At 49.1% G+C, this 26,889-nt stretch overlaps 1 protein-coding gene across 2 annotated transcripts in view; it reads right to left on the bottom strand.

Annotated features, from left to right (window-relative positions):
• Nucleotides 1-219: 219 nt before the first annotated feature.
• The window catches only part of LOC135810266 (intraflagellar transport protein 172 homolog), a 69,286-nt gene continuing 42,616 nt past the window's right edge, over nt 220-26,889 (bottom strand). Inside the window, exons 41-59 of one of the 2 annotated variants that reach the window (XM_065323747.1) lie at nt 25,096-25,183; nt 24,363-24,455; nt 23,956-24,015; nt 22,001-22,053; nt 21,509-21,644; nt 20,880-20,975; nt 20,569-20,678; nt 16,541-16,604; nt 9,417-9,503; nt 8,702-8,821; nt 6,433-6,534; nt 5,397-5,519; nt 5,172-5,267; nt 3,140-3,199; nt 2,811-2,909; nt 2,445-2,501; nt 1,858-2,049; nt 1,510-1,635; nt 220-926 (exon numbers count right to left, since the gene is read on the bottom strand). In XM_065323747.1, the coding sequence (XP_065179819.1) occupies nt 1,546-1,635; nt 1,858-2,049; nt 2,445-2,501; nt 2,811-2,909; nt 3,140-3,199; nt 5,172-5,267; nt 5,397-5,519; nt 6,433-6,534; nt 8,702-8,821; nt 9,417-9,503; nt 16,541-16,604; nt 20,569-20,678; nt 20,880-20,975; nt 21,509-21,644; nt 22,001-22,053; nt 23,956-24,015; nt 24,363-24,455; nt 25,096-25,183 (1,726 nt within the window). In that variant the 3' untranslated portion in view covers nt 220-926; nt 1,510-1,545. The remainder of the gene's footprint in view (nt 927-1,509; nt 1,636-1,857; nt 2,050-2,444; nt 2,502-2,810; nt 2,910-3,139; nt 3,200-5,171; nt 5,268-5,396; nt 5,520-6,432; nt 6,535-8,701; nt 8,822-9,416; nt 9,504-16,540; nt 16,605-20,568; nt 20,679-20,879; nt 20,976-21,508; nt 21,645-22,000; nt 22,054-23,955; nt 24,016-24,362; nt 24,456-25,095; nt 25,184-26,889) is intronic. The other variant, XM_065323748.1, reaches the window with a different exon arrangement.

Below are 26,889 nucleotides of genomic sequence, written 5' to 3'. Positions count from 1 at the left end.
GTGTTGGCACCGTGGTGCTAGTGTTGGCACCGTGGTGCTGGTGTTGGCAGTGCACTGTGCAGTTCTTGCTGACATAGCACTGCACACGTGTATGTACACACCCAGGGCAGGGCCCTGATACAGCACATTATACTATTGTAGGATGCGAGGGCTGTGGACACGGATGCAGGGTCTGCTGTAGAGGCCATACTCCATACACATCGAGACAGGAGGACTTACTATGGTTCTTGGATTTGTTTCTGTATCCCATCACATCCTATTTCCAGACATGCTATTGCCAGTCATTGATACCCCTTGCCAGCATCATCCTGACAAAACACTAGAGCTACAGGCACTCTCGATTAGCACAGATACACAATGGTTAGCGTTATTTTTTTCCTCCATATCTGGCATTCACAACTTTGAAGAACACAATTACGTCAAATATTGTAATAGTCATTTTAAATTTTAAAGACAAGATAGAGCCAAGCGCTTCCCCAAGTAACAACATAGGGCAAGCATAGGGCAATAAAAAAAGCTGAATAATCGATATTGAAAATAGAAATCCATTCACGAAAAGACAAATAAATTCTTTCCCCTCGCCAACATGATAAACATGAAACAATACCTACTTTGAAGTGGATCGTTGAATACTAACATACCTGTACCTGCTCTGAGACTGAAACACTCCCCTGTTCTACTACCTCTAGTGTGTATTGTGGTACAGATAACAAGGGTACAGTGTAGTTGACAACAAGGGTGCAGTGTAGTTGAGTGCACGTGAAGCAAAACAAGAACAGCACAGTCACAGGCAGGGCTGCAGCATACCAGACTGACAAAGGTCCACGCATCCAGGCATCTACGCATGCGGGTGCGCATGAGTCAATGTATTACTATTGTTGGGCGGTGAGCACATACACAGTGCAGCTCCTACAGACTTCTGATACCTGCCAGACGTGATCACAGAACACGGCAAAGGGAGAGAGAGAGAGAGAGAGAGGGGGGGGGGTCAGATTTGATGTGAATGGAGTCAATGGACACGCGTAATCAACAGCATGCTACGAAGCATTTTTCCCCTTGCGGGCCATTGGAATTTGAGGGCAATCGTTTCCATTTGCAAATCCAGATTTGTGACCGGGATTTTTGGTCAAAGTCTTTGGAGCACATGTAATATCACAACATACACAGAAAGTTCCACCACAGTACTGCCGAGCGCTGAAGAGCGGAGCGCCGAAGAACGACCAGGCTAGAATTTCACCAAGCACACCATACCAATGTATACACTGTGACTCAACAACCATGCATAGACTGTCATACATGAACATATGAATGGTCTAGGCTAGCAGGCTGACATCCAGACCGACAGTTCTGTGGTCCACTGGCCAAGTGTTGCTAACGTTACGTTATAGACAAGCATCAATCACAGTTTAAAACAACAATTTCTCCCCTCTAAATCCTCCCCCCCCCCCCTCTCCCAGTAAACAACAGACACATTTGGTCACTGGGTGACAGCGGTAATCTTCAACTCACCAGAACACTAACGTACATGCTGCTCTTGCGCCGCTGTTACTTGAATTTGAAGGAGGTGGATGTTGACGATCCGCACCAGCGCTTGATGAACTGAACTACATCCTGGCACTCAGGACTGTGGGTCAACTGAAATAGCAAAAAAAACACACACACACCCCACACACATTCCATAGCAAATACCATGCATGTTACACGGGCAGGAGAGAAAGCAACGGATGTATTCCATTCGAAAATAAATCACTTCCTTGGTAGCCTATGGACCACATCAAACCTAACACAGAAGAGAGAGAGAGAGAGAGAGAGAGAGAGAGAGAGAGAGAGAGAGTGAGAGAGAGAGAGAGACCATACCTTAGTCTGCATCACAAACTTGTTCCAATGATCTTTGTCAGCGACCAGTCCCAGCTGATTGTTGAACTCCACTTGTTGCTTTATCACAGGATACCCAGTGATGATGCAGGCAAGATCGGCTTGACCTGTGGTGGCATTTAACAACGATGCCTCATAGACACCGCGATCGTCCAATGCAAGGGCTTGAGTTACCTGACATATACACACAATCATAGCAACAACAAAAAAAGAAAGAAAAAAGATGTTGTCTCCTCGCCGTTTGTTCAAAAAAGATGTGCTATGAAACCCTCTTGGACACCAGTTTTCAAACTTTATGTTTTCAATAACAACGCAGCAATTAGCCAATAAAAAGGAGAAAGAGTATACTAAAACAAAAGCAGTGCACACCCCATAATACAGACAAAAGGTTAACTAAAATAACTGAAGGTGAATACCCAGGCAAGCTCTTGAAGCAGCGGTCGTTTTCAATACAGGTTTTACTTTGTAGAGCATTTCAGCGGTAGAACTCCAAGGCGAGAGAGAGAGAGAGAGAGAGAGAGAGAGAGAGAGAGAGAGAGAGAGAGAACACAGCTGGGTGAAGTACTCACAGTTTGCTCTGTTGATACGCTGACAACCCAGTCACTGATCTCGCTGCGTTCTTCTTTCTACAAACACCAAGAGCAAGCAGCACACATGTTCGAGGTGCCACACAGTCTAGCACCCAGTGTGCGTGCTGTGCATGTCGTGTCCTACCACATTCTGATGCTGGCAACCAGAACCATGCAGGCCCAGGCTACAGCCTTTGGCACACCACCATCTGACACCTGTCAGCTGCTAGGATTGACGTACGGTCCTGAAAGTACTGCTGCAGTGCATGAACGCATTTGGAGCACAACACACACGCATGCACACACACACACATAGCAACTCTGTTGGCATAGCAACAGATAGTCCAGGCTTGCCCTCAGACATACCGTGAGGCACGAGGTAGACGGCAGGGAAACCTCTTCTGGTATATCCGTCTCATCAAAATCATCCGTGGGACTTAGTTGATCAAGCGTACCATCAATCACCTGCACAGCAAGGGAAACAATTTCCAAAAGCAAAACATATCATCACCGGGGTTGCTTCTAGTTGTGGCGAGAAGTCCAGTGACTGCTCCAGTAGCAACAGTTACACCATCGTTAAGGGAACTCGGACACGTTTGGAAAATAGCTTAAAATACCTGACTTGTGACCGGTTAGGAATAACGCAATGGCAATTGATTGTTTAAAGGAGATATCATCATCACATCCATACTCACATCACATATGTCCAGAAGACGATTGAAGAAGACAAACGCCATGCCATCTTGTCCGGCCTCCTAAGAAATTCAACAAATGCAATCGTGGACGAAAAGCAATGACGCACAAGCACTAATATAATGTGGATGACCCCAGAGGAAAGTTGCATCTTTCCTTTAGTAAAATCTCCATCCCTAACAGTCGAGACGTGCATCGTGACTTACATCCGTAACAGTCGAGACGTGCATCGTGACTTACATCCGTAACAGTGGAGACGTGCATCGTGACTTACATCCGTAACAGTGGAGACGTGCATCGTGACTTACATCCGTAACAGTGGAGACGTGCATCGTGACTTACATCCGTAACAGTGGAGACGTGCATCGTGACTTACATCCGTAACCGTCGAGACGTGCATCGTGACTTACATCCGTAACAGTCGAGACGTGCATCGTGACTTACATCCGTAACAGTCGAGACGTGCATCGTGACTTACATCCGTAACAGTCGAGACGTGCATCGTGACTTACATCCGTAACAGTCGAGACGTGCATCGTGACTTACATCCGTAACAGTCGAGACGTGCATCGTGACTTACATCCGTAACAGTGGAGACGTGCATCGTGACTTACATCCGTAACAGTGGAGACGTGCATCGTGACTTACATCCGTAACAGTGGAGACGTGCATCGTGACTTACATCCGTAACAGTGGAGACGTGCATCGTGACTTACATCCGTAACAGTCGAGACGTGCATCGTGACTTACATCCGTAACAGTGGAGACGTGCATCGTGACTTACATCCGTAACAGTGGAGACGTGCATCGTGACTTACATCCGTAACAGTCGAGACGTGCATCGTGACTTACATCCGTAACAGTCGAGACGTGCATCGTGACTTACATCCGTAACAGTCGAGACGTGCATCGTGACTTACATCCGTAACAGTCGAGACGTGCATCGTGACTTACATCCGTAACAGTCGAGACGTGCATCGTGACTTACATCCGTAACAGTCGAGACGTGCATCGTGACTTACATCCGTAACAGTGGAGACGTGCATCGTGACTTACATCCGTAACAGTGGAGACGTGCATCGTGACTTACATCCGTAACAGTGGAGACGTGCATCGTGACTTACATCCGTAACAGTGGAGACGTGCATCGTGACTTACATCCGTAACAGTGGAGACGTGCATCGTGACTTACATCCGTAACAGTGGAGACGTGCATCGTGACTTACATCCGTAACAGTGGAGACGTGCATCGTGACTTACATCCGTAACAGTCGAGACGTGCATCGTGACTTACATCCGTAACAGTGGAGACGTGCATCGTGACTTACATCCGTAACAGTGGAGACGTGCATCGTGACTTACATCCGTAACAGTGGAGACGTGCATCGTGACTTACATCCGTAACAGTGGAGACGTGCATCGTGACTTACATCCGTAACAGTGGAGACGTGCATCGTGACTTACATCCGTAACAGTCGAGACGTGCATCGTGACTTACATCCGTAACAGTGGAGACGTGCATCGTGACTTACATCCGTAACAGTGGAGACGTGCATCGTGACTTACATTCGTAACAGTCACATACATGTAAAGTAAAACCTGTCAAGGAGACCACTCGGATAAGGCGACCAGCTGTCCAAGGGGACCACTACCACCAGGACTAAGGGATATCATTTCCAGTCAAATGACCCTGGATAAGGAGACCACCTGTACACAGCGACCACATTTTGAAGGTCCCTTGAGCGGTCGCCTTAGACAGGTTTCACTGTACATCCGTAACAGTGATATGCATCCTCACTGTACATCCCTAACAGAAAAGTAATATTACAACAGTACAACAGTACACGTCGTGGTGTCAACTCCGAAGCTGCAGGTGATCTGGCAAAATCTCCGCATGCATCATAGTGGAATTTAGTTTCCACATCTGTACGTACACATGCAGAGACACAACACCAGCTTGGCCTACAGCAGGACAGCCACGGCACACAACACACACTAGGAGATGGAGAGGAGATGGAAACTGAAGTATCTTACTCGAAGTTTCTTTCCAGCTTCCCAGTATTTGCGATCAGCTGCAAGCAGGTCAGTGTAGCGCACCATGGCAGTAGTCAACTTGAGACTGATGGCTTGCTGTAGAACACACACAACAGATACCATAAGAAATTAACAAGAAGACTAGTAACTGGTGTTTGCAACAAATACAGGAAACACGACAACAAACACATAAATAAATTATGGATTCCAAAATCCCACACTTACCAGTCCAACTTGACTAAGGCAGGCACAACGTAGGGCAAAGTAGTGAGCAATGCGTAGGTAGGTGTGCAGCGTTTTCACCTGCGCCTCATAGCTCAGCTTGACGTTACTTGGGATATTTTGAATCTGTATGGAGGACAGAGCAACAGGGCTGATGTCAGACATGAACAAGATGGGAGGGAGTGCATGACAGATGGCTGCGTGTCGACAGAGGAAAAAGAGCGGTGGGATCCCCCGGGTGGGTCACATCTTCTCAACAAGAGCAAAGACTAACATAGTGGTGTGTATCATTCGCTTGTGAAGTACATTCATCACTGAAACATACTACAGCTCTGCTCAATGAAAGAGATGTGCTGTACCACGTACTACTACTGTACACTAGTGTACACAGTACCTAGTGCCCATAGCCAGTGTAATGTAGTACAGTCAAATCTGCCGTTAGCGACCTCTGCTGTAGGCGACCATCTACCGTTAGCGACCGATTTTCCGTGCACCGACGGTTTCACATACAAATTGATCTGTCCAGAGTGACCATCTGCTGTGCGCGACCAGCGACCGCGATTTCATGCACGGTGGCTGCAGTCAAATCTGCTGTAAGCGACCGCGACCCAGGTTCAGTCAGGTGTGAAACTGTACTTGCCAGTGCACTGTCAACTGCAAGGTGTGAAAATGCGCTGTCTTGCAAGTGCGATCGACTGGCCCTGGCACCCCTATATTCTATTGAATATCCAATAAAATGATTTTTGAAATCACATTATTCTCGTCGATTTGAGACTTTTGAGTACATGGCAGCATATATGCATGCCCGGTATGCCGGATTTACCATACATCTGCCGTAAGAGACCATCTGCCGTAAGAGACCGCTTTTTCTTGCACCAAGGGGCGGTCGCTTACGACAGATTTGATTGTAGTGCACATAGCTAGCGCACCGTGGTACAGTAGCTAGCGCAACGTAGCTAGCGCACCGTAGCTACTGCACTATAGCTAGTGCAGTGTAGATATGAGTGCAGGACAACGGATAAGTGCATGTAGTACATACCACAGTGAGAAGGACATCACGCAGGTCAGCCACTATACGATACGAGGTATTCATGGCCTGGCCGAGAATACCACGGGCCATTTCTTCATAGCACTTGAAGTTCTGTAGCGAAGAAAGCAGAGAGAGAGAGAGAGAGAGGGGGGGGGGGGGGAGATATCGTGCATGAGAAAGAGACGAATGTCTGCCCGAGGCTCAAAAGCACGACTATCAATCAGTGGGGTATAAGCCATGTCAATATGTATAGGATATAGCCTTCGCTGGAGTGCATATGGAAAATGTACACCAAATACAAACCGAGGCCGCAGGCCGAGGTTTGTATGATGGTGCATATTTTCCATATACACTCCAGCGAAGGGTATATCCGACTTATACCTACCTCAATATACACCCCCATTCATCACACTCTTCTATAAACTGTTGGGCTTCGTATCTTGGTTTCCAAACTAAATTTCATTCCGACATACATAGACGTTGACGTGGAGGCATACAACTCCGAGTAGTACTGTACACTGCAGCATATAAATTGTACCGTATTGACAGTCCATCGCTGCATCAGACTGTAACCAGTTAGCTACATGTGCGCATGCGCTGCCATCATTCTTTCTCTTTCATCATTTTGGTCATCACGGCGGAAGGCCAAGAACCGTCTCCTAAACGTTGTGCTTCGACAACCAGTTCTGGACGTTGTCAACTTGTTGAGGAAGCTGTTCCAGTGAATACAAAGAAAGCAATGGAAACTTGGGTGTCTGCTGTTGATGATTACGCCATCGAGAAAGGCCATCAGCGCATTGATTACGGAACAGTCAAAGCCGATTTTCTCGGTGAGCTTCTCGAGGGCTTTTATGCCGATGCCCGAAAAAAGCGTGATGGGAGAAGTACAAGAGGAACAGCCTGTTATCTGCAAGAGGAGCCATCAACCACCATCTTCAGTTGCATCAACCAACTCTCAACGTGTTCCGTGATCCAGGTTTCAAGAAATCCAACCAGGTACTGGATGGAGTCCTCAAAGCAACGTCCCGTAATGGCGAGGAAAAGGTAATCGACCACAAGAAATCGGTGACAGATGAGGACTTAGTGAAGCTAGATGACTACTTTGGAGATATGCTGACTTGCCAGGATCCACGAAAACTATCGTTCTTCGTTTGGTACACTGTCACAATTCACTTCTGTTTACGTGGTGGTGAGCTGCAAGCTAAACTGAAGAAATCCGACTTGGTGTTGACCGTTGTTGAAGGCAAGGAGAGCTTCCATCTCGCTACCGATTTCATGACTAAAAACCATCGTGGAGGTCTTGATGGGACAACATTCGCGTCGAACGGCTGCATCAATGACGATGTTCAAGTAAACACTATCAAGAAAATCTCCGCGTTCTCAACTCCAAATGTGATCGGCTTTTCCATAGAGCCAGAACGAACCCAGGTACGCTAGTTGCTACTAACTTGCTAGTGATTCTGATTGTTGATTTATGAATAGCCCCTTGTCTCACAACATTCTTTCTGGCATGATGAAACGACTTTCTGATGTAGCTGGTTTGTTGGAAATGTACACGAATCATTGTTTACGAGTTACTTCCATAACGTTGATGAAAAAGGCAGGTTTGGAGGATCGCAAGATCATGGCTGTTAGTGGTCATAAAAGTGTAGCGTCCCTGCAGTCGTATGACAGACCAACTTCATCATATAGTCGTGTTCCAGCTGCTGCTATTGACAGAAAAGCGCTTTCTCCCGTTACCAATGCTGTGGCAAGGAGTCTTATTTCTGCTTCTTCTGCTGTCTGTGAAACCGCTGGCGCAAATTCACCCCTTGCACCCTATGATGGTGCTGCATCTCTGCCTAGTTCTGCCGGTGTTCAATTCGCTGGTAGCACACTTCACAATGTCACCTTCAATGTGACTACTCCTGTACGTAAGAAGAAGCTGAGGCTCAAGCTCAAGACGAAAGCCAAACCATCATCTATAGCTGAAGTTCGCAAGGTCGTTCGTGAAGATTCTGAATCCTAAAAAGGAGTATTATATTAACAGTATTTATTTCTCTTCAGTTTCATTCTTGAGCAAATACAATGAATATACACTGGCCGGGGTCTGTGTGATGATTGGGGGTGTGTAACCCATGATATTCAGCACCAAGATATGAAAAAGCATACAACAGTGAGGAAGGGAGAGACAAACTAGTATAGTTCAAGAGAGTGGAGAGAGAGAGAGAGAGAGAGAGAGAGAGAGAGAGAGAGAGAGAGAGAGAGAGAGAGAGAGAGAGAGAGAGAGAGTCAGTACCTGTGGCTTAGGCGGTGCACCCTCCTTCTTGAACAATGTCAGTGCGGATGTTGGTTTGTTTTGCTCTAGAATAAGATGAGCAGCAAAGCGAGCTACGTACTTCTCATGCACCGCAGATCCCTGGACAAAGAGAAGGAGAGAGAATAGGATCAGCAACCAACAAACACGACATGCAGGAGTGCCTTGGGCACAGAAACAGTCCGGAAATTCCATAAGGACATAGGTATACTCCTGTGAGTGGAAAGTAGCAACAGCTCCTGGACTACAGTACTGACGGGTAGCGCCGAAGAACGGACAGGCTAGAATTCAAGCACAGCATACTTCAGTAAGAACGGACAGGCTAGAATTCAAGCACAGCATACTTCAGTAAGAACGGAGAGGCTAGACATCAAGCACAGCATACTTCAGTAAGAACGGACAGGCTAGAATTCAAGCACAGCATACTTCAGTAAGAACGGAGAGGCTAGAATTCAAGCACAGCATACTTCAGTACCAATGTATACACGGTGACTCAACTGTGCATAGACTGTAATACATGAAAATAAGAATGGTCTAGGCTAGGAGGCTGCATCGTCACCACATCACACATGTGCTAGCTACGCCCATGCTAGTGTGCTAGCTACGCCCATGCTAGTGTGCTAGCTACGCCCATGCTAGTGGCGCTGCTAATAGGGTTCAGTTGTAGATCAGTGTACTACTGAACAGGCAGTCTTACCTTCTGCTTGGCCATTTCAATACATTGCTCCCATTCTCCTTGCGTTGCCAGCATGTCCAAACCAGCAATGGCATCCACATTCACCAGCTATACACAGGTACATGTACACACACGCACGAACACACGCATACACGTATGCACGCACACACGAACACACGCACACACGTATGCACGCACACACAAAAGCATGCATGCGCGCACGCACTCAATTTTGGTGATTTTATCAATAGAGATTCGAAAAAGGGTCGAAAAAGGGAGGTACCTCGGACTGGGGTTTGACCCGCACAATGTACGGTTGCAAGTGGAGTGAAACGGCCTGGGGTTTTATGGTTTTTCCCAATTCATTGCTTTTGAGGCAAAACCTGGCCGAAATCCTATTTTTGTTACGGCTTGCTTTTTGGAGAAATAGACTTCAGAAACATAATTGGAAGAGCATTCCATGGAGAGTGCCAATACAATTCTAAAAAAACTCAAGTTTGACCCAGTTATGCCCAAAAGCTAGAAGTTCATCTTTCATGAATGGAGCCAGCGCACGCGAAAAGAGAGCTAGCGTACTTGCACTTGAAACTGAGAAAAAGCACTTCAAAGTTTGAAGTGCGTTTTTGGGTGGATTTTGAAGTTGAGTCGCTGCGATTCTGTATAATCTCGCGCGTTTTCGCAATTTTGCGCAGGTCGATGACACGAGAATGGGGTTGACGGTCTAAGCTTTCCACCAGTCTTTAGATTTTGCAAATCGGTCCTCGCGTTGCTGAGATTCGTTTGTTTGAAGCTGCGCTTGTTTTCTTGAGAGAGCTTCTTTCTCAACAATTTTTCTCGCTCTTGCCATGAGTCGAAGAATAGTCTTCACTGTCGATGAAGCTCTTGCTGACGTGCTCAGGGAGTGCGAAGATGAGTTTCATGGCGATCCTGAGAGTAGCTCTGACAGCTCTGTCGCTCCACTTCAAGATTCTGGTCAGGAAATTGCTGAACAGGGCGTAGAATTGCAAGTTGACACTGACGACGCAGACCAACTCCACTACCTCAACTCCAGGGTGAACTCCGATGTTGCAACAGCGAACTACCTGCATGTAGAGCCTCAAAGCGACTCTGATGAGGCTGGAGTTATCGCTGATGAAGAAAATCTAACTGTGGAAGACGAAGCAATAGTGGAGAACGTCCCTGCTGCTGCTGCTGCTGCTCCAGCACCTGAATTTGCTCAGCTCCAGAATTGTGGATGCAGCAAGAACTGCCTTCGTAAGTTTGACAGAGTAACTCTTGAGCAGTCAACACTAAACATGAGGGAAATGGAGAAAGGTGAGAGCGATACCGTGCTATTGGGAATTTTGGAGTCCTGCCGCCACAATACCAGTCAGAACGCGCACGGGGGAAAGCGCCGCCGCGAGTCCTTCGCCTACAGCTTCCAGGGTGTCGAGGTGTGTGTAGGTGCGTTTCGCTACGCGTACGGCATCGGCAAGAAGCGTTTGTATGGTCTGCAGCAGCACCTGGAGAAACACGGACTGGTGCCCAGGGTCCATGGCAATACAGGCAGGCGACCACATAATGCGCTCCTGTACGCTAACGTGAAGAGATGCGTTCAGTTCATCAACAACCATGCAGAAGTCAACGGCATTCCGCATCCAGCCCCGCTGCGTGGACGTGATGATGCTCCTCCAGTGTTCTTGCCTGCTACCCAAACATACAAGAGCGTACATGCCTTGTACAAGGAATCTTGCGTGGCAGCCCAAGTTGAGATCATCGGTGAATCATCGTTCCGCTCCATTTGGCATAGTTGTTTGCCCAACATCAAGTTTATGACGCCACGCACCGATGTATGCTCGACGTGCAAGCAGCTGCGCAGAGCCGTTATGTCAGCAGTCTCAGAAGCGGACAAATTGAAGGCCTGTGACACTCTCTCCAGCCACATCACCCATGCGCAAGCTGAGCGGCAATACTACAAACAAAAAACATTGGATGCCAGGGCTGAAATGGAACAGCCAACAGGAGAGCAGCGAAAATGTGTGCATTACACGTTTCATTTTGCGCAGAATGTGTTTCTCCCTCAAACAGCTCGTCAAGAAGGACCACTCTACTTCAAGACACCATTCAAGGTCCAGCTGTTCGGCGTATGCTGCGAAGCGATTCCGCGGCAGGTGAATTACCTTCTTGGAGAGGCGGATACCATTGGCGAGGATGGCAAAAAGTCTCATAATCCAAACACCGTCGTGTCCCTGCTCCACCATTACTTCGCCGTTCACGGTTTAGGTGAGGACCAATGCTTTCTCCATGCCGACAACTGCGCAGGGCAGAATAAAAATCGCACTGTGATGGCTTATCTTGCGTGGATGTGTATCACTGGCCTCCATCAGCGTATCAGCCTGTCCTCCCCCCCCCCCCCCCCCCTGTTTCGGGGTAAACAAGTTAGTTGTTTACGATAGGATTATTCTCACTTGGCCATTGTAGGCAAATCATAAGAACGTCGACATCTAAAGGATCCTGCATGAAAGTAGGCAGCTGCGAGATGCGTATCTCGCGCATGCTCTTGCATGGCTACGTAATGCATTACATCATAATACAACATCCCCTTCGTCATAAAGGAGTTTAACAACCTACATAACATACCGTACGTATATGACGGCGTGTTCACAATATAGAACATAACATCCAACAATAGCTCTATGTACAAGGTAACAATCATGAATGGCACACGACGGCGTGCTAACAATACAGAGACATAGTATCCAACAACAGCTCTATGTACAATATAACAATGGCACCTCAGCTACTGTGACATAAGCGAACAGGTCCATGAGGCCTCTCTGGCCCTACACATCCAGGATTGACCTGGGTGCGACTGCGCGGCCAGACCGTGTTCGATACAGCTGGGTGGCAGGTTCAGCAGGCTGGCTGACGTCACACGGTGACGGCGGCTGAGACTGGCTAACGTCGCTCCACGGCGACGGCACGTCACTCGGCGGCTGAGGGCCTGCGAGACTGGCATCCGGCGGGAAGTGGACCCGCCTCTCTCTGAGGTGGGTACGGTTGCGCCGCACTTCTGTCCCACGGTCAGGCTGCACCATGTATGACCGTGGCCCGTTGACAGACTGGGTTACGATACCAGGTTCCCACAGGTGCGTGGTCGGGCTGCGGATGCCGACGTGCTGACCAGGAACTAGGGGGCGGAGAGACTGCGCTCGCTGGTCATGGTGTACTTTCTGCTGGTCCTGCCGTTCCTCGAGCTTCTGTCGGATGGCCTCGTCCCGAGTGTCGCGCTGGTGTTTGCGAGGCAGGTTGTCCTGTACCTGACGACCGAACAGCATCTCGGCCGGCGACGGTAAGCCCTGGCACACTGGGGTGGCGCGAATGCACAGCAGTGCTAAGTGCGGGTCGGTCCCGCTCTCCCTTGCCTTCTCGAGAGCTCTCTTAGCGATCTTGACTTGCGATTCGATAAACCCGTTACTCTGCGGGTGATGTGGCGACGAGGTACTGTGGCGGAATCCATATTCGGCAGCAAACTCCGCGAACAGATGGCTGCTGTATTGCGGCCCGTTGTCCGACTTCAGCACGGCTGGGATGCCGTGCTCACCGAAAATCTCCTTGAGGTGCTGGATGATGGCCCTGCTGGTCGCTTGTCCGGCAGGCAGCTTCCGGGTGATAAAGTACTTGGAGTAGTAGTCGGCGGCAATGAGGTATTCTGACCCGCCGAGGTAGAACAGGTCCGTGCCTAAGGTGTGCCATGCCCTTGGCGGAATATCGGGCTGCACCAGTGGTTCCTTGGCTTGACTGCTCTGGTGGCGCTGGCAGGTCGTGCAAGATGAGACAGTTGCTTCAATATCCTTGTTGATGTCCTTCCAGAAGACGGACGTTCTGGCTCGCAGCTTGGTCTTCTCTATGCCTTGGTGGCTGGCGTGCAGCTTGCTGAGGATTTCCCCCCTCATTGGCGGGGGAATCAGGACGCGACTGCTCTTCAGGATGAGACCGTCCTCGGTGCTCATCTCGTCGCGGAAATTCCAGTACGGGAGCAGAATTGCCGGCACCGCGCTCCTCTCTGATGGCCAGCCACTGAAGATCATCTCCTTCAGTGCTGACATCTCGGCGTCTTTAGCCGACTCCTCACGGATCCTCGTCATCGCTGCATCGCTGAATTGCGGGAACACGGCGTGTACACTGACGTCGAGGTCCTCAATTGGCTCTGTTTCCTCTGGCGACAGTCGGGATAGCGCGTCTGCGATCGGAATGTCCTTTCCGGGGCGGTACTTGATGGTCATGTCGTACGGCTGCAGCTTCAGCAGCATGCGCTGTAGACGCGGCGGGGCTGCGCGGAGGTGCTTGAGCTTGATTGACTCCAGCGGCTTGTGGTCGGATTCTACTGTGAATGACTGACCGAATAGGTAGGTGTGGAATCTTTCACACCCGTATACGACAGCTAAGAGCTCACGCTCAATATTGGCGTAGCGAGACTCCGTCTCGGTAAGCTTCTTGCTGGCGAATGCAACAGGCTTGTCGTCCTGCAGCAGAGTGGCGCCGAGACCTTTCATGGAAGCGTCGACTTGTAGTGTCGTTGCCTTGCCTGGGTCAAAGTAACTGAGCGTTACTTCTGTCGAAATGGCGGCCTTGACCTTGTCGAAGGTGCGCTGGTGGCTGTCTGTCCAGGCGAACGGTGTATCTGGCTTGGTCAGCTCACGCAGGTGCGCGGTCAGTGTACTGGCATTCGGTATGAACGGGCTCATGTACGTGACTAGCCCGAGGAACGTCTGGAGCTCGTCCTCGTTCTCGGGGTGCTCCATCTGCTTCAGCGCTGAGACCTTCTTCGGGTCGGGCTGTATTCCGTCAGCGCTGCAGATGATGCCGAAGAACTTGATCTTGTCCTCTTTGATGCGGCATTTGTCTGGGTTCAACTTGAGACCAGATTGTTCGCAGCGAACCATCATCTGGTGCATGTTGAGATCATGGTCCTCGTCTGACGTCCCGTATGTGACAATGTCGTCTGCGATGCCGGTGACGCCTGAGCACCCTTCGAACGTCTGGTCGATCCTTGCTTGGAAGACATCTTGCGACATCTTGAGGCCGAATGGCATGCGAAGGAATCTGTAGCGCCCGAATGGAGTGTTGAAGGTGGTGAGGTAACTGGATTCGTCGTCGAGCTCCACATTCCAGTACCCACATTTGACGTCGACGATCGAGAACACTTTGGCACCTCTCAACTTCGGGGTGATCTCCTCAATGGTGGAGACCACGTGGTGCTCTCGCAGGATGGCGTGATTGAGGTCCTTGGGGTCTAGGCACAGGCGTAGCTTGCCATTGTCTTTGAGGCGGAACACGAGGCTGTTCACCCACGCTGTTGGTTCGCCTTCCTGGATCTTGGTGATGATGCCGTTCTGGATCATGTCCTCCAGCTCCATCTTGATCTCGTCTCTCAGTGCGATGGCGTGGAGGTGGCGTGGAGGGTGTACAACCGGGACGACGTTGGGGTCCACCGTGATGTGGTACTTGCCTGGGAATTTCCCAATGCCATCGAAGCACTTCGGGTATTGCTTCATCAGGTCGTCCTTGTCTCGGATGCTCGCTGGCTTCTCCTGGACAGCGCAGTTCAGCGTGACTAACTGCAGGGCTGTCGCTGTCGGGAGACCGATGATAGCAGTGCCAGGGCAGTCCGTGATGTAGAAGTCAGCGAGTTGACTCTTGCCATCGTAAGAGCACGGAATAGGACGGGTTCCGCATTGCTTTATCTTGGATCCGCCGTACGCTGTGAGGGTGGTACTTGACGGCTTCACGGACTTCGGCTTTGGGTATCCGTTTGGTCCGACGTGCTGGGGGAACATTTGGCAGAACACTCTCAGCGGCAATATATTGCCCTGGGCGCCCGTATCCACCTTGGCTCTCAAGGTGGCCGGTCTGTTGGTGTTGTCCAGGCTGACATTGAGAGTCGCGAACACCTCTCGCCCTAGTGGCGGTTGGTGACGCTCGACGCTGTCGATGATGACGGCGTCGAAATGCAGTGCGTCGAAGCGTCTCCGTGGGCTGGGGCTCCTCTGGGGGTAGCGCTCCCGCGGGCTGGGGCTCCTCTGGCGCCAGCGTCCGCGTTGCTGGCCCCTTCCATGTGCCTCGTCTCTCCCCTGCGAACGGCATACGTTTGCCCAGTGATTCGCCTTCCCGCATTTGTTGCAGGTGGAGCCGTGCGCTGGGCACTTGCTTGGGTGGTGGGTTCGTCCACATTTGCCGCAGTCTGCGTGTCCCACAGATTTGGAAATGGCGTGAACCGTTTCAGGTAGACGGCTGCTGCTGGTGGCGGTGGACAGCTGCTCCATGTGGCGCTGTGTTGCTTCATAAGTACGGGCCTTGTCAAGCGCTTCGTCCAGAGTCAAATCACTACCACCCTCCAGCAGGCGTTCTTGCACTTTCGAGTGCTTCGTCCCCACGATTAGCTGTTCTATCAGGCGATCGTTAGTCTCCTGAGTGTCCCTGAACTTGCACTTGGACGTCTTCTTCTTACACCTCGCAAAGAAATCATCTACAGACTCGTCGGGTTGCTGGCGGTATTTCTGAAGCTCAAACCGAGCCAGTCGTGCATTTACCCGTGGCTGCAAATGCTTATTAAATTTCTTGAAGACGGCAGCTACTTTGGATTTGTCGCTTGCATTATCCCACTCGAAACTATTGAAAGCATCAACACCAGTTCTCCCGATCCATAGCATGACATAGGCGACCTTTTCCTTGTCGGACTTGTCGGAAAAGGGCCCTTGGAAAACTAGAAGGCAGTATTGTTGGAACCGCTCGAATTCGTCAGGTAAATCTGCGGCTTGCCAATCCATCGACGGCGGGGTAAATCCGGCTGCTTCTGCCATTTTACCTCTTGCACCGGTGGCGCTACTGCGACAATTCTAGGGCGTTTATTTAGTTTACTTCTGACACCATGTTTCGGGGTAAACAAGTTAGTTGTTTACGATAGGATTATTCTCACTTGGCCATTGTAGGCAAATCATAAGAACGTCGACATCTAAAGGATCCTGCATGAAAGTAGGCAGCTGCGAGATGCGTATCTCGCGCATGCTCTTGCATGGCTACGTAATGCATTACATCATAATACAACACCCCCCACACACACACAGTAAACGATCAAACACATACATAACAGTATGGACACTCACTGCCTTGGCATCACCCTTCTGCTCCAAGAACTGACCATGTGCCTGATCTACATACTCCATCAGACTAGGAAGAGAGTAAGGTTAGACACATACACACACCAAACACACACACACACACACACACACGTGCGTGCACGCACGGACGCACACACACATACACACACACACACACACACACACACACACCAAGGTCAGCCGAGATCCAGAAAGCCACCTCAAGCCAGCTAGAAATAACTGTAAGATAGAAGAAGAGCCAGTGGTGGCCACACCACCACCACCCAGCTGGAACCAGTCCTACAACTACCAGTACTCGCAGGGAGATTGAAGCTAGAGAATACCCAGACCTCAGTATACTCTAAGCAAGTATGCGGGCAGTTGGGGGGGGGGGGGGGAGAGGGGGAGAAGAGGGCACTGTGGCTAAAGTCAACAGGGTCGTATTGCCCACAGCTCTAAATGGCGCCAACAAAACCAGGCAATACACGCAAATACCGTAGTTTCTGGAACTAGGGCAAGTCTTTTATTTACTGCCTGTCTTAAATACGCGCCATACAATTTCACGCCACCACAGCCAGGCAATAGAGAGGTTCTAGAGGTGTCAACGGGTAGTAGGGTACCCGTGCTACCCGTAATTAGAGCGGGCACTCGGGTTGTAGTTTGCTCCTGAGAACCTGATTGGGTAGGTGGAGTACGGTGGTTTCGCAACGGTGCATGTAAGAATGTGCTTACTGTACACTTTCTATGTAGCGCAAGGGCACACGCACTGTACAAACTATGTCAAAAAATACCCGATAGGGTACCCGTGCTACCCGGATAAAAAAATATCCGAACTCGTTACCCGACCAAACCCCTACCCGTTGCAGCCCTAGAAAGTTCGTACAAACTTTCGCGGACGGCCTTACGAAAATTTGCGCGAAATTTCGCACGAACTTTGTGTTCTGCACTTTCTCGCAGTTCGCGAAATTCGCAGGTACACGTATGCGCGTACGCGCTCGCATGCACGTTGTAAAGCAGGCCATGTGGATCGAAACAGCGATATTTTTGAAGAGTTCATTGAATGCAGTACTCGATAGACACTACTCACTTCTACTGTACTTGCTTCATCAGTGCAGGACACAAGATTCGTTGTGAGCTTTGTAGTGTAATCATATAATTATGTATTATGACTTTCATGTTGAGTAGATCTATGACCAGTTGTATGCCTTTCCCCCTTTCTGTCACCAACCCAGTCTGAACTAGCACACGTACGCCCCTCAGGCCATGCTGTGTCTAGACTCACATGTGATTGCATGGGCACTCTTTGTATTGCTTGCACCATATCCACTACACCGTATTCATCGTCTTTCACACCTCTGCATGAACTGTACGCGAGTGCTGCCTTTGGCTTATGGGCACCATGTTTACACGCTCTTGGCATGCCTGTCGGGGCTCCCCATGCCCACTTTCTACACATCGTCCATCCTTCCATACACGGACCGGGGCTGGGATGCTGGGGCTCATGTTGCTTGTTGCAGCTCTTCTCTCGGCACTCCTTTCTCCTGGCTTCTTACTTCACTTGCACTATCTGTTGGTATGTCGTTTGTCTTGTAAATAACTAAGCATTGGCAACCCTAGCTCAGGAGTTTGCTACAAGCTTGGCTGTGTTAGAAATTTAGCTTGGTGAGAACGACGAACGTAGCTGAGATAAGTGGCGAAGAGAAAAGTGCAGTGCTCTGCTGCCTATTCCTGCTAGCCCATGACGAGGGAGACTTGGATGACAAGGAGTTGCTGATGCTGATCGGCGGTGTGGAGATGTGTGCTGCCCGGGACCTCCTTGTAGGCCCCCAGGAAATTGGAAATAGGCTGGATTTCAACTTGCTGGATGATAATGTTTGTCTTCGTCAATTCAGATTCACCCATCGCCAACTGGAAGAGCTTTTTACAGCTTAAGATGTTTGTCTTCGTCAATTCAGATTCACCCATCGCCAGCTGGAAGAGCTTTTTACAGCTTTACAAGTTCCACACAGACTTCGAGCACCATGCAGGACCACGTGGAACGGAATGGAGGGTCTGCTGATTTTGCTGCGTCGTCCTGCATACCCAGATCGTCTGGGTATGCTGTGTGAAGCGTTTGGTAGAAGTAAACCTGTTCTGCCACTCCTCATCAACAGCATGCTGATGTGGATATGGGAAAGGAGGGGAGAGGCTTGGTGGAGAACCCCTTTGCGCAGCCGTGTTTCACAGCAAAGCGCATTGAATGTGCCCTGCTTTCCTGTGCTTCTTGCAATACAGAAACTGAGATCATGATTGAAGGACTCGAGGCACTGAAGATGACGGCAGCTGACGCTGCTAGCCTATGCGCAGGCGATTTCTGCCAAGGTTGGTGTGAACCTGAATGTATGGGGTTACATTGATGGCACAGTGATGCCAATATGTCAACCAGGTATGCATCAGCGATTGATGTACAACGGTCACAAGCGTGTGCATGCTGTAAAGTATCAGGCTGTTGCGACACCTGACGGCCTCATCACCCATCTGTATGGGCCCATTGAAGGGCGACGACACGACCCTGGTATCCTCCGCGAGAGTCAACTGCTGCATGCCATGGCCCAAGAAATCAATCACCCACAGAAGGAGCCCCCATTTGCAATTTACGGAGATCCTGCATACCCGCTAAGCCCCTACCGCCAGAAGGCATACCGAGGCGCAAATCTACCTTCTGACCAGCACCAGTTTAATGTGCACATGAATGCAGGCCGCATTGCTGTTGAGTGGGCATTTGGAGAAGTCTGCACGCTATGGGCATACGTCGACATGAAGAAGCAGCAAAAGCTACTTTTGCAGCCAGTGGGCTTGTATTACAAAGTGGCTGCTCTCCTCACCAATCTCCGCACCATCGTGCGCTTTGGCAACAAGACCAGCAGCTATTTCAGCATTTCACCGCCATCGATCCAGGAGTACTTGCAACCGTAAGCACTACATCCATAGTGGACATGTTTGTGGAATTTATCTCCACAACACAGCACTGTCAAGGAAATCGGACTTTTCAACGGACAACCATTTTATTCAGCTTCTATTCGCCAGATCCACACAGATTTCTTTGTGATCACAGCACTCAACTTTAAATAGACATGTTACGACGTCATATGATGATACAGTAAAAGCTGTAACTAAAGACCACCGTGACTAGCGACCAGCCTGCTACTACAGACCACTTCGCCGGGCACGGGCGGTCTCACATTCATATAATTACGGTTGTGCGGTGCAAACCTCTAACTAAGGGCCACCTGCCACTAAAGACCACTATCTTTGGCCCCAAGGGGTGGTCGTTAGTCACAGGTTTTACTGTATATAAAGATGAAGCCAAAAAGCCAACTGATTCGAATTTGTGACAGTCCCACATCATATATAAAATATTTGTATCATTTCATTTTCTCCATCATCATCTTCATCATGCACATCATGGCTTCATCTTTGCGCTGATCGGCAGTATCTTTTTTTCTTCACTTTCTTGGGCCTTTGCTGCGAGCTCTAGGATATCACGATCACGGTCGTTTTTTTCCTTGAGGTAGCGGTACAAACTTTCGTTATACGTCATGAACTACAAAACTTCGCACGAACTTTCGCAGTTCACGACGTATAACGAAAGTTTGTACGAATTTTCGTTATGCAGAACCAGGGGCGTCGGACATGCAACGGTCACGACGGTATTGACCGTACCACTTTTTGCCCCAGGTACCCCGTGAACCAAAAGAGTACACTGATCTGGGATCTATTTTTCAGCTCAGCCATCCCTTCCCCACAGGTAAATTGTACAGTTCAGAAGCCCCCTGACCGTATCAGACTAAAAATACCTTTGCCAACGCCCCTGAGAACCTCTCTAATACCAGTACCAATACACTGACCGAGGACAGAACACTCTACGGGACAGACCCCTACAAACCCTAGCTGCATCTCATGTTTGGCATTCTTTGTAAAAAAACAAAAAAAAACAAAAAAAACACAATGAGTACAGACCCCTACAAACACACAACACAGCACGACTGGCTTACTCTGGAGCAAGTTTCTTGGCGACGCGACGCGCTTTCTTCCAGTTCTCCACCTGAATGAACATGTCGATAGCCTGTCGATAGTCCTCCACTTGCAGGTAGTACTCAGCCGCCTGAGGGGGACAGAGAAAACACTTACAGTCAACGGAAGACACCAGCACTTTGAACAGAGCCAGGATAACACACTACTGCTGTTGTTGTTCAAGCAGTCATTGATGCCAGGAACGTTCATACTAAGTATATCATGAGAATGGAGTGCAAGTAGCGCCAAAATGGAGCGCAAGTACACATGTAGCATGAAAAGGAGAACCCACCTCTTGGTACAGCTCTACACCAGCCAATCTCTCTGCAACAATCATGGACACTCCCTTGGCCGAGTCGGGCATGAACTTCACAGCTAGCTCTGCCGCCTGTTGCAAGAGGAGCAGAGGAGGAAGGAGACCATCAGAATCACCCAGTACTAGATGTCTATGGCCTGTGCACTGTGCACTGTGCATACATTATACAGTCAGACCTCGTTTATCCAGTCCTCTTTCATCCCAATCCCTCACCATCCGGAAGAAAATTGTTGGTTACCGATTTACAGCATGTGCCATGCATACATACAGTATGTGTGTTCGATGATCCGGTTCCCTTGCCTATCCGGATATTTTGCGGAAAACGGACGCGTGCGCCGTTAAGCGAGGTCTAAGTGCACTGAAGTTTCACTGACTATGATACACTAGAGTAGAGATGTGCTTGAAAGTACAGTAAACCCTGTCAAGGTGACCACTCGGACAAGGCGACCACCTGTCCAAGAAGACCACTGCTGCCAGGACCTAGGAATGCTATTTCCAGTCAAATGACCCTGGATAAGGAGACCACACTTTGAAAGTCCCTTGAGCAGCCGTCTCAGACAGGTTTCACTGTTCACCAAGGAGAATCAGATCAGATGCTACAGTACCTTAGTCCAGACTTGCAGTAGCAGAGAGGTATCCGGAGTATGTTCGGATGTGATCTTCAAATACGCCTGTATAGCTTGTTCATGATCGCCACTCTGCTCCCAGGCCTGTGCTGGTGCCAGCATCTCTTCAGCTGACCTGCACACACACAGACACACGTCATGCACATATGTAATAGTGCTCCACGATATTGTGTTGAGCCCTCTTCCCTGGCAGAGGGAAGTTTTCCTCCTTGTACACACACATATATAACAGTGGCGTAGGAAGATGTTTTGGTTTGGTGGGGGGCTGTCTTCCCGGCAATGACCTGGTCATATACTGGTGTATACATGCTATACATGTACCGGTATACCAGTAATTCTTCTACAGAGAGTTGAGCTCCCCCCCCCCCCCCCCCCCAACATTCAACTATCCAATGCAAATACTGACACTTCCACCATTGAAAGACGTGATGTTGAAGATGAGCACTTTTTATTCCTCCAGTGTCTTCTTACCTTGGTCCCTGGGCGTTCATAAACTGGTCGTACTCCTTTTGAAGTTGAGCAAGCTAAGAACAAGAAGCAGCAGGACAACGACACGCACACACACGTACACACACACACACACACACGTACACACACATGTACACACACACACACACAATATAAAACCACACACATCTGGACATCTACATATTGCCGCCTGGATGTCTACTCCTGCCGAAGCTACTCCCGCATCCGTCGCTGCCGTATCTGTGAAGCTCCCACCCTTCTGGGCACCCGACCCTGAGCTATGGTTCTTCTTGGTAGAGGACGTGAATGTCTGAACTCTGAACAGCATCAGTGGGATAGTGGATGTGACGCTTCCTGTTAGCAAGTCCAGGAATTCTGGGAACACCAATACACTACACTGTTGCGACTAGGGACGGCATGAAGCATGCTGCAGAGCGTCTTCTTGCTCGGTGAACAACTGAACAGCATTCCCACCCGGCGTTTGTTGCAATTAGCATGTAGGGAACATAGATGCCGACAGGCAGCTACTTGAGCACTGTGCCCGGGGGAGCACCCTGAATATCAATGAGTCATTCAATGGGATGATATGGAAGACGAGTCCAAGGGAGTTCTTCTGCAATAGAACCACAGTAACAGTTTGAAGCAGCTGTTTACACAGCTGTAAGCAAGTTTAACGATGGCCACCAAACACTTTCGGCTGTGCTGCAAACAAGGAACTGCTCTGCTCTGCTAAGGGTAAATTTACCAGCTCTGCTTTACTCAAGATGGATGCTGAAAATCACAATCAGAATCACAGCAGCTGAAGGTCCAGTGAGGAGCAAAGTCAGCCACGAAGAAAAGAAGAGCCCTTCCAAGCGGATTTGCCAACGGGCCCCAGCAAGCAGAGGGTGTCGCATACGGTGCCGGAGGATTCCGGGAGTGCCAACAATTGGTGTTTTCTTTTGTCCAACTGACCACTTTGGTACACGTGATCTCCAGGTTGGCTCACCAGAACCCAATAAACCTTATAATTATGTGAATTAACCAGTGGGGAATTCCCAGATGCTGAGTAGATAAAATAAAAAAGCCATCAATTTTTCGTTTGGCTGATGTTAGCTGCCTCAAAAATAGCAAAATGAATTTACGACGGTGACAAACGTGTTCTACCTCATAATTATCTGTTGTACTGTAGCGTCTCATATTAAAGCCTGTCTCATGTAGAAGCCTGTATTGAATAGAAGCGGCCTGATTTTCAAGATACACTGTCGGCACATAAGCCTGGTTTTAGTGTTGACATACATAGAAAATTAGAAATACCTGTCTTGTATAGAAGCCTGTCTCATATAGAAGCCTGCAAAATTACCTCCAAAAAAGTGTTATAAGCCGCGGCTTTTATACACGACTTTATGGTATTCAGCATCTGCGACTGGTGTGAACAGTTTCTTGGGATGCATTTAAATCACTTTGCAGTTCAGCGGATAGTATTATTGCTGCCAGCATGTACCAAACATCTGAAAAGGCTGCATTTTTTTTTTAATTTCAAATGTACTGTTTGGGAGGATGGAAAGTAAAAAAATCAAGGCAGCAGTTTTTATTAGGTGATGGCATAAATCATGAACCTGTGTTCAAAATGTTTTGGAAAAAGAAACCTGAAGACCGAAAACATGACCAAATTTGTTGTGTGCAGCTGCGAATGGCATATTCCAGTACAGCCGCCCTAAAACTGGACAATACTTGTACAGGGACCATGCTGAATTAGGCCCCGATTTGAAGAGCTAGGGGTCACAGCAGTTTGGGAAGTCCAGAAATATGGCACATGAATTCAAGGGATCTACATAATAGACTGTAAAGTACTGTCAGAGCTTAATTTAATTATTATCACATAAGCAAACACCTGGCCAAACATGTGTGTCTACACGTGCATGTCCCCCCCCCCCCCCCCCCCCCTCCAACACAAACACACAGAGAGACAAACTTACAGCTTTCTTCGGCATATACTCCTTAGCAACTCTCAGAGCATCTTGCCACATACCAGCTCCCTGTGTAGAGTATGGTATAGGCATGCGCACACATGGGCGCAGACGGATACACACACACACACACACACACACACACACACACACACACACACACACACACACACACACACACACACGGACACACACGGACACACACACGGACACACACGGACACACACACAAAAGCAAATGAGCGACAGATCATAATAACCGTTTACTTTGTGGAGGGAAGATCAAGAACAGAAGCAACAATGCCCCCCCCCCCCCCCCCCACCCACACACCCATCCACCCACACACCCACACATACCCCCACCCACACCATAAACCATACACAAATGCCCTAACCCATACATACAAACAGTATTACCTTGTAATATTTGACAACCATGTCCGGCCGTTGAGCGCGTAATAGGAATGCCTCAGACTTGGTGTACTCCTTCGCTTCAAATGCATTGCGACCCTAAACAAAAGAAGATGCAATTAGAGGGACAAGAAGTAGATGAGACGAAGGCAGTAAACGGGGAAATGTCTGCGACTAATCGGCCAGAACCTAGGAAGTGGGAATTGTGATAGGCTGCAATAGCAGATTGGAAACAAAGCACTCTGTCAACTGAGAAGAGACTTGTTTCACAGCTCAAGGTGATAGGAAGAAAATTCTAATGGCAACATGAGAAGAACCAAAGTGTCAAGTAAAAAGGAAGGTGTCAGTACTGTCTGCATGAGAGAGGGGTGGGAAATGCACGCAATAACTTAATGGGTGAAGGTGGGTACAGGCATACCAGCATTACTTTTTATGTACAGTGAAACCTGTGACTAACGACCACCCCTTGGGGCCAGAGAAAGCGGTCTTTAGTGGCAGGTGGTCCTTAGATAGAGGTTTGCACCGCACAACCATGTATGGTTGTGAGACCGTCCGTGCCTGGCAAAGTGGTCTGTAGTAGCAGGCTGGTCGCTAGTCGTGGTGGTCTGTAGTTACAGGTTTTACTGTACCTGTGCTGGTTCTCACCAGTGGCACCGACCCTGTGATGTGATAGTGTGCTGGTGTGATGATGTGATGGTGTGATGGTGTGATAGTGTGATGATGTGATAATGGTACTTACTTGGCCTAGTAGCACATCAGTAAGACTTTCTGGATGGTGCTCCTCAGCCACACGCTGGGCAGCCTCCCAGTCACGACTGTGCACATACCTACAGCACAGCACGTGGACACACAGCACAGCACAGCACGTGGACACACAGTACCACTTGCATACAACAGTACATTGTAGTACCTGGCCAGAACATGTACACAATGACGTCCCAACAATGTCTAGAAGATTACCTAGACTAGTTATAAGGACTGGCCTATCATCAGTTGAGTTGGCCCATGCAATATGTAAGTCGACAAATATTCGGCGCATGTCTATTTTCGGCTATTTTCGGCCAGGTCATGTCTGGCTGAAATTTGTTGCGGCCGAAATTTTGTTTTGCAAGGTTCAGTGTGACAGTGTATACAGGCGGTAGCAGTACAGGCCGAAATTTTGATGCGGCCGAAATGGGTTTTATCCCTGGGAGGCCGAAATTTGAATGGGCCGAAAATTCATAGACTTACAGTATAAACCAGGCGAATACAATGAACAGTACCAAGAGTACAGGCTGTGGAGAGTACAGGCAATGAACAGTACTCGTACAGGCTGTGTAGAGTACAGGCAATGAACAGTACTCGTACAGGCTGTGGAGAGTACAGGCAATGAACAGTACTGGTACAGGCTGTGGAGAGTACAGGCAATGAACAGTACTCGTACAGGCTGTGGAGAGTACAGGCAATGAACAGTACTGGTACAGGCTGTGGAGAGTACAGGCAATGAACAGTACTCGTACAGGCTGTGTAGAGTACAGGCAATGAACAGTACTCGTACAGACTGTGTAGAGTACAGGCAATGAACAGTACTCGTACAGACTGTGTAGAGTACAGGCAATGAACAGTACTCGTACAGGCTGTGGAGAGTACAGGCAATGAACAGTACTCGTACAGGCTGTGTAGAGTACAGGCAATGAACAGTACTCGTACAGGCTGTGTAGAGTACAGGCAATGAACAGTACTCGTACAGGCTGTGTAGAGTACAGGCAATGGACAGTACTCGTACAGGCTGTGTAGAGTACAGGCAATGAACAGTACTCGTACAGGCTGTGGAGAGTACAGGCAATGAACAGTACTCGTACAGGCTGTGTAGAGTACAGGCAATGAACAGTACTCGTACAGGCTGTGGAGAGTACAGGCAATGAACAGTACTCGTACAGGCTGTGGAGAGTACAGGCAATGAACAGTACTCGTACAGGCTGTGGACAGTACAGGCAATGAACAGTACTCGTACAGGCTGTGGAGAGTACAGGCAATGAACAGTACTCGTACAGGCTGTGGAGAGTACAGGCAATGGACAGTACTCGTACAGGCTGTGTAGAGTACAGGCAATGAACAGTACTCGTACAGGCTGTGGAGAGTACAGGCAATGAACAGTACTCGTACAGGCTGTGTAGAGTACAGGCAATGGACAGTACTCGTACAGGCTGTGGAGAGTACAGGCAATGAACAGTACTCGTACAGGCTGTGGAGAGTACAGGCAATGAACAGTACTCGTACAGGCTGTGGAGAGTACAGGCAATGGACAGCACTCGTGCAGACAGTGGAGAGTACAGGCAATGGACAGTACTCGTACAGGCTGTGGAGAGTACAGGCAATGAACAGTACTCGTACAGGCTGTGGAGAGTACAGGCTGTGTAGAGTACAGGCAATGGACAGTACTCGTACAGGCTGTGGAGAGTACAGGCAATGAACAGTACTCGTACAGGCTGTGGAGAGTACAGGCAATGAACAGTACTCGTACAGGCTGTGTAGAGTACAGGCAATGAACAGT

The sequence above is a fragment of the Sycon ciliatum genome, chromosome 2, assembly GCF_964019385.1.
Source record: "Sycon ciliatum chromosome 2, ocSycCili1.1, whole genome shotgun sequence".
Taxonomy (NCBI): Eukaryota; Metazoa; Porifera; class Calcarea; order Leucosolenida; family Sycettidae; genus Sycon; species Sycon ciliatum.
The sequence above is the reverse complement of the archived record's forward strand: the minus strand, read 5'-3'. Positions and strand labels throughout refer to the sequence as shown.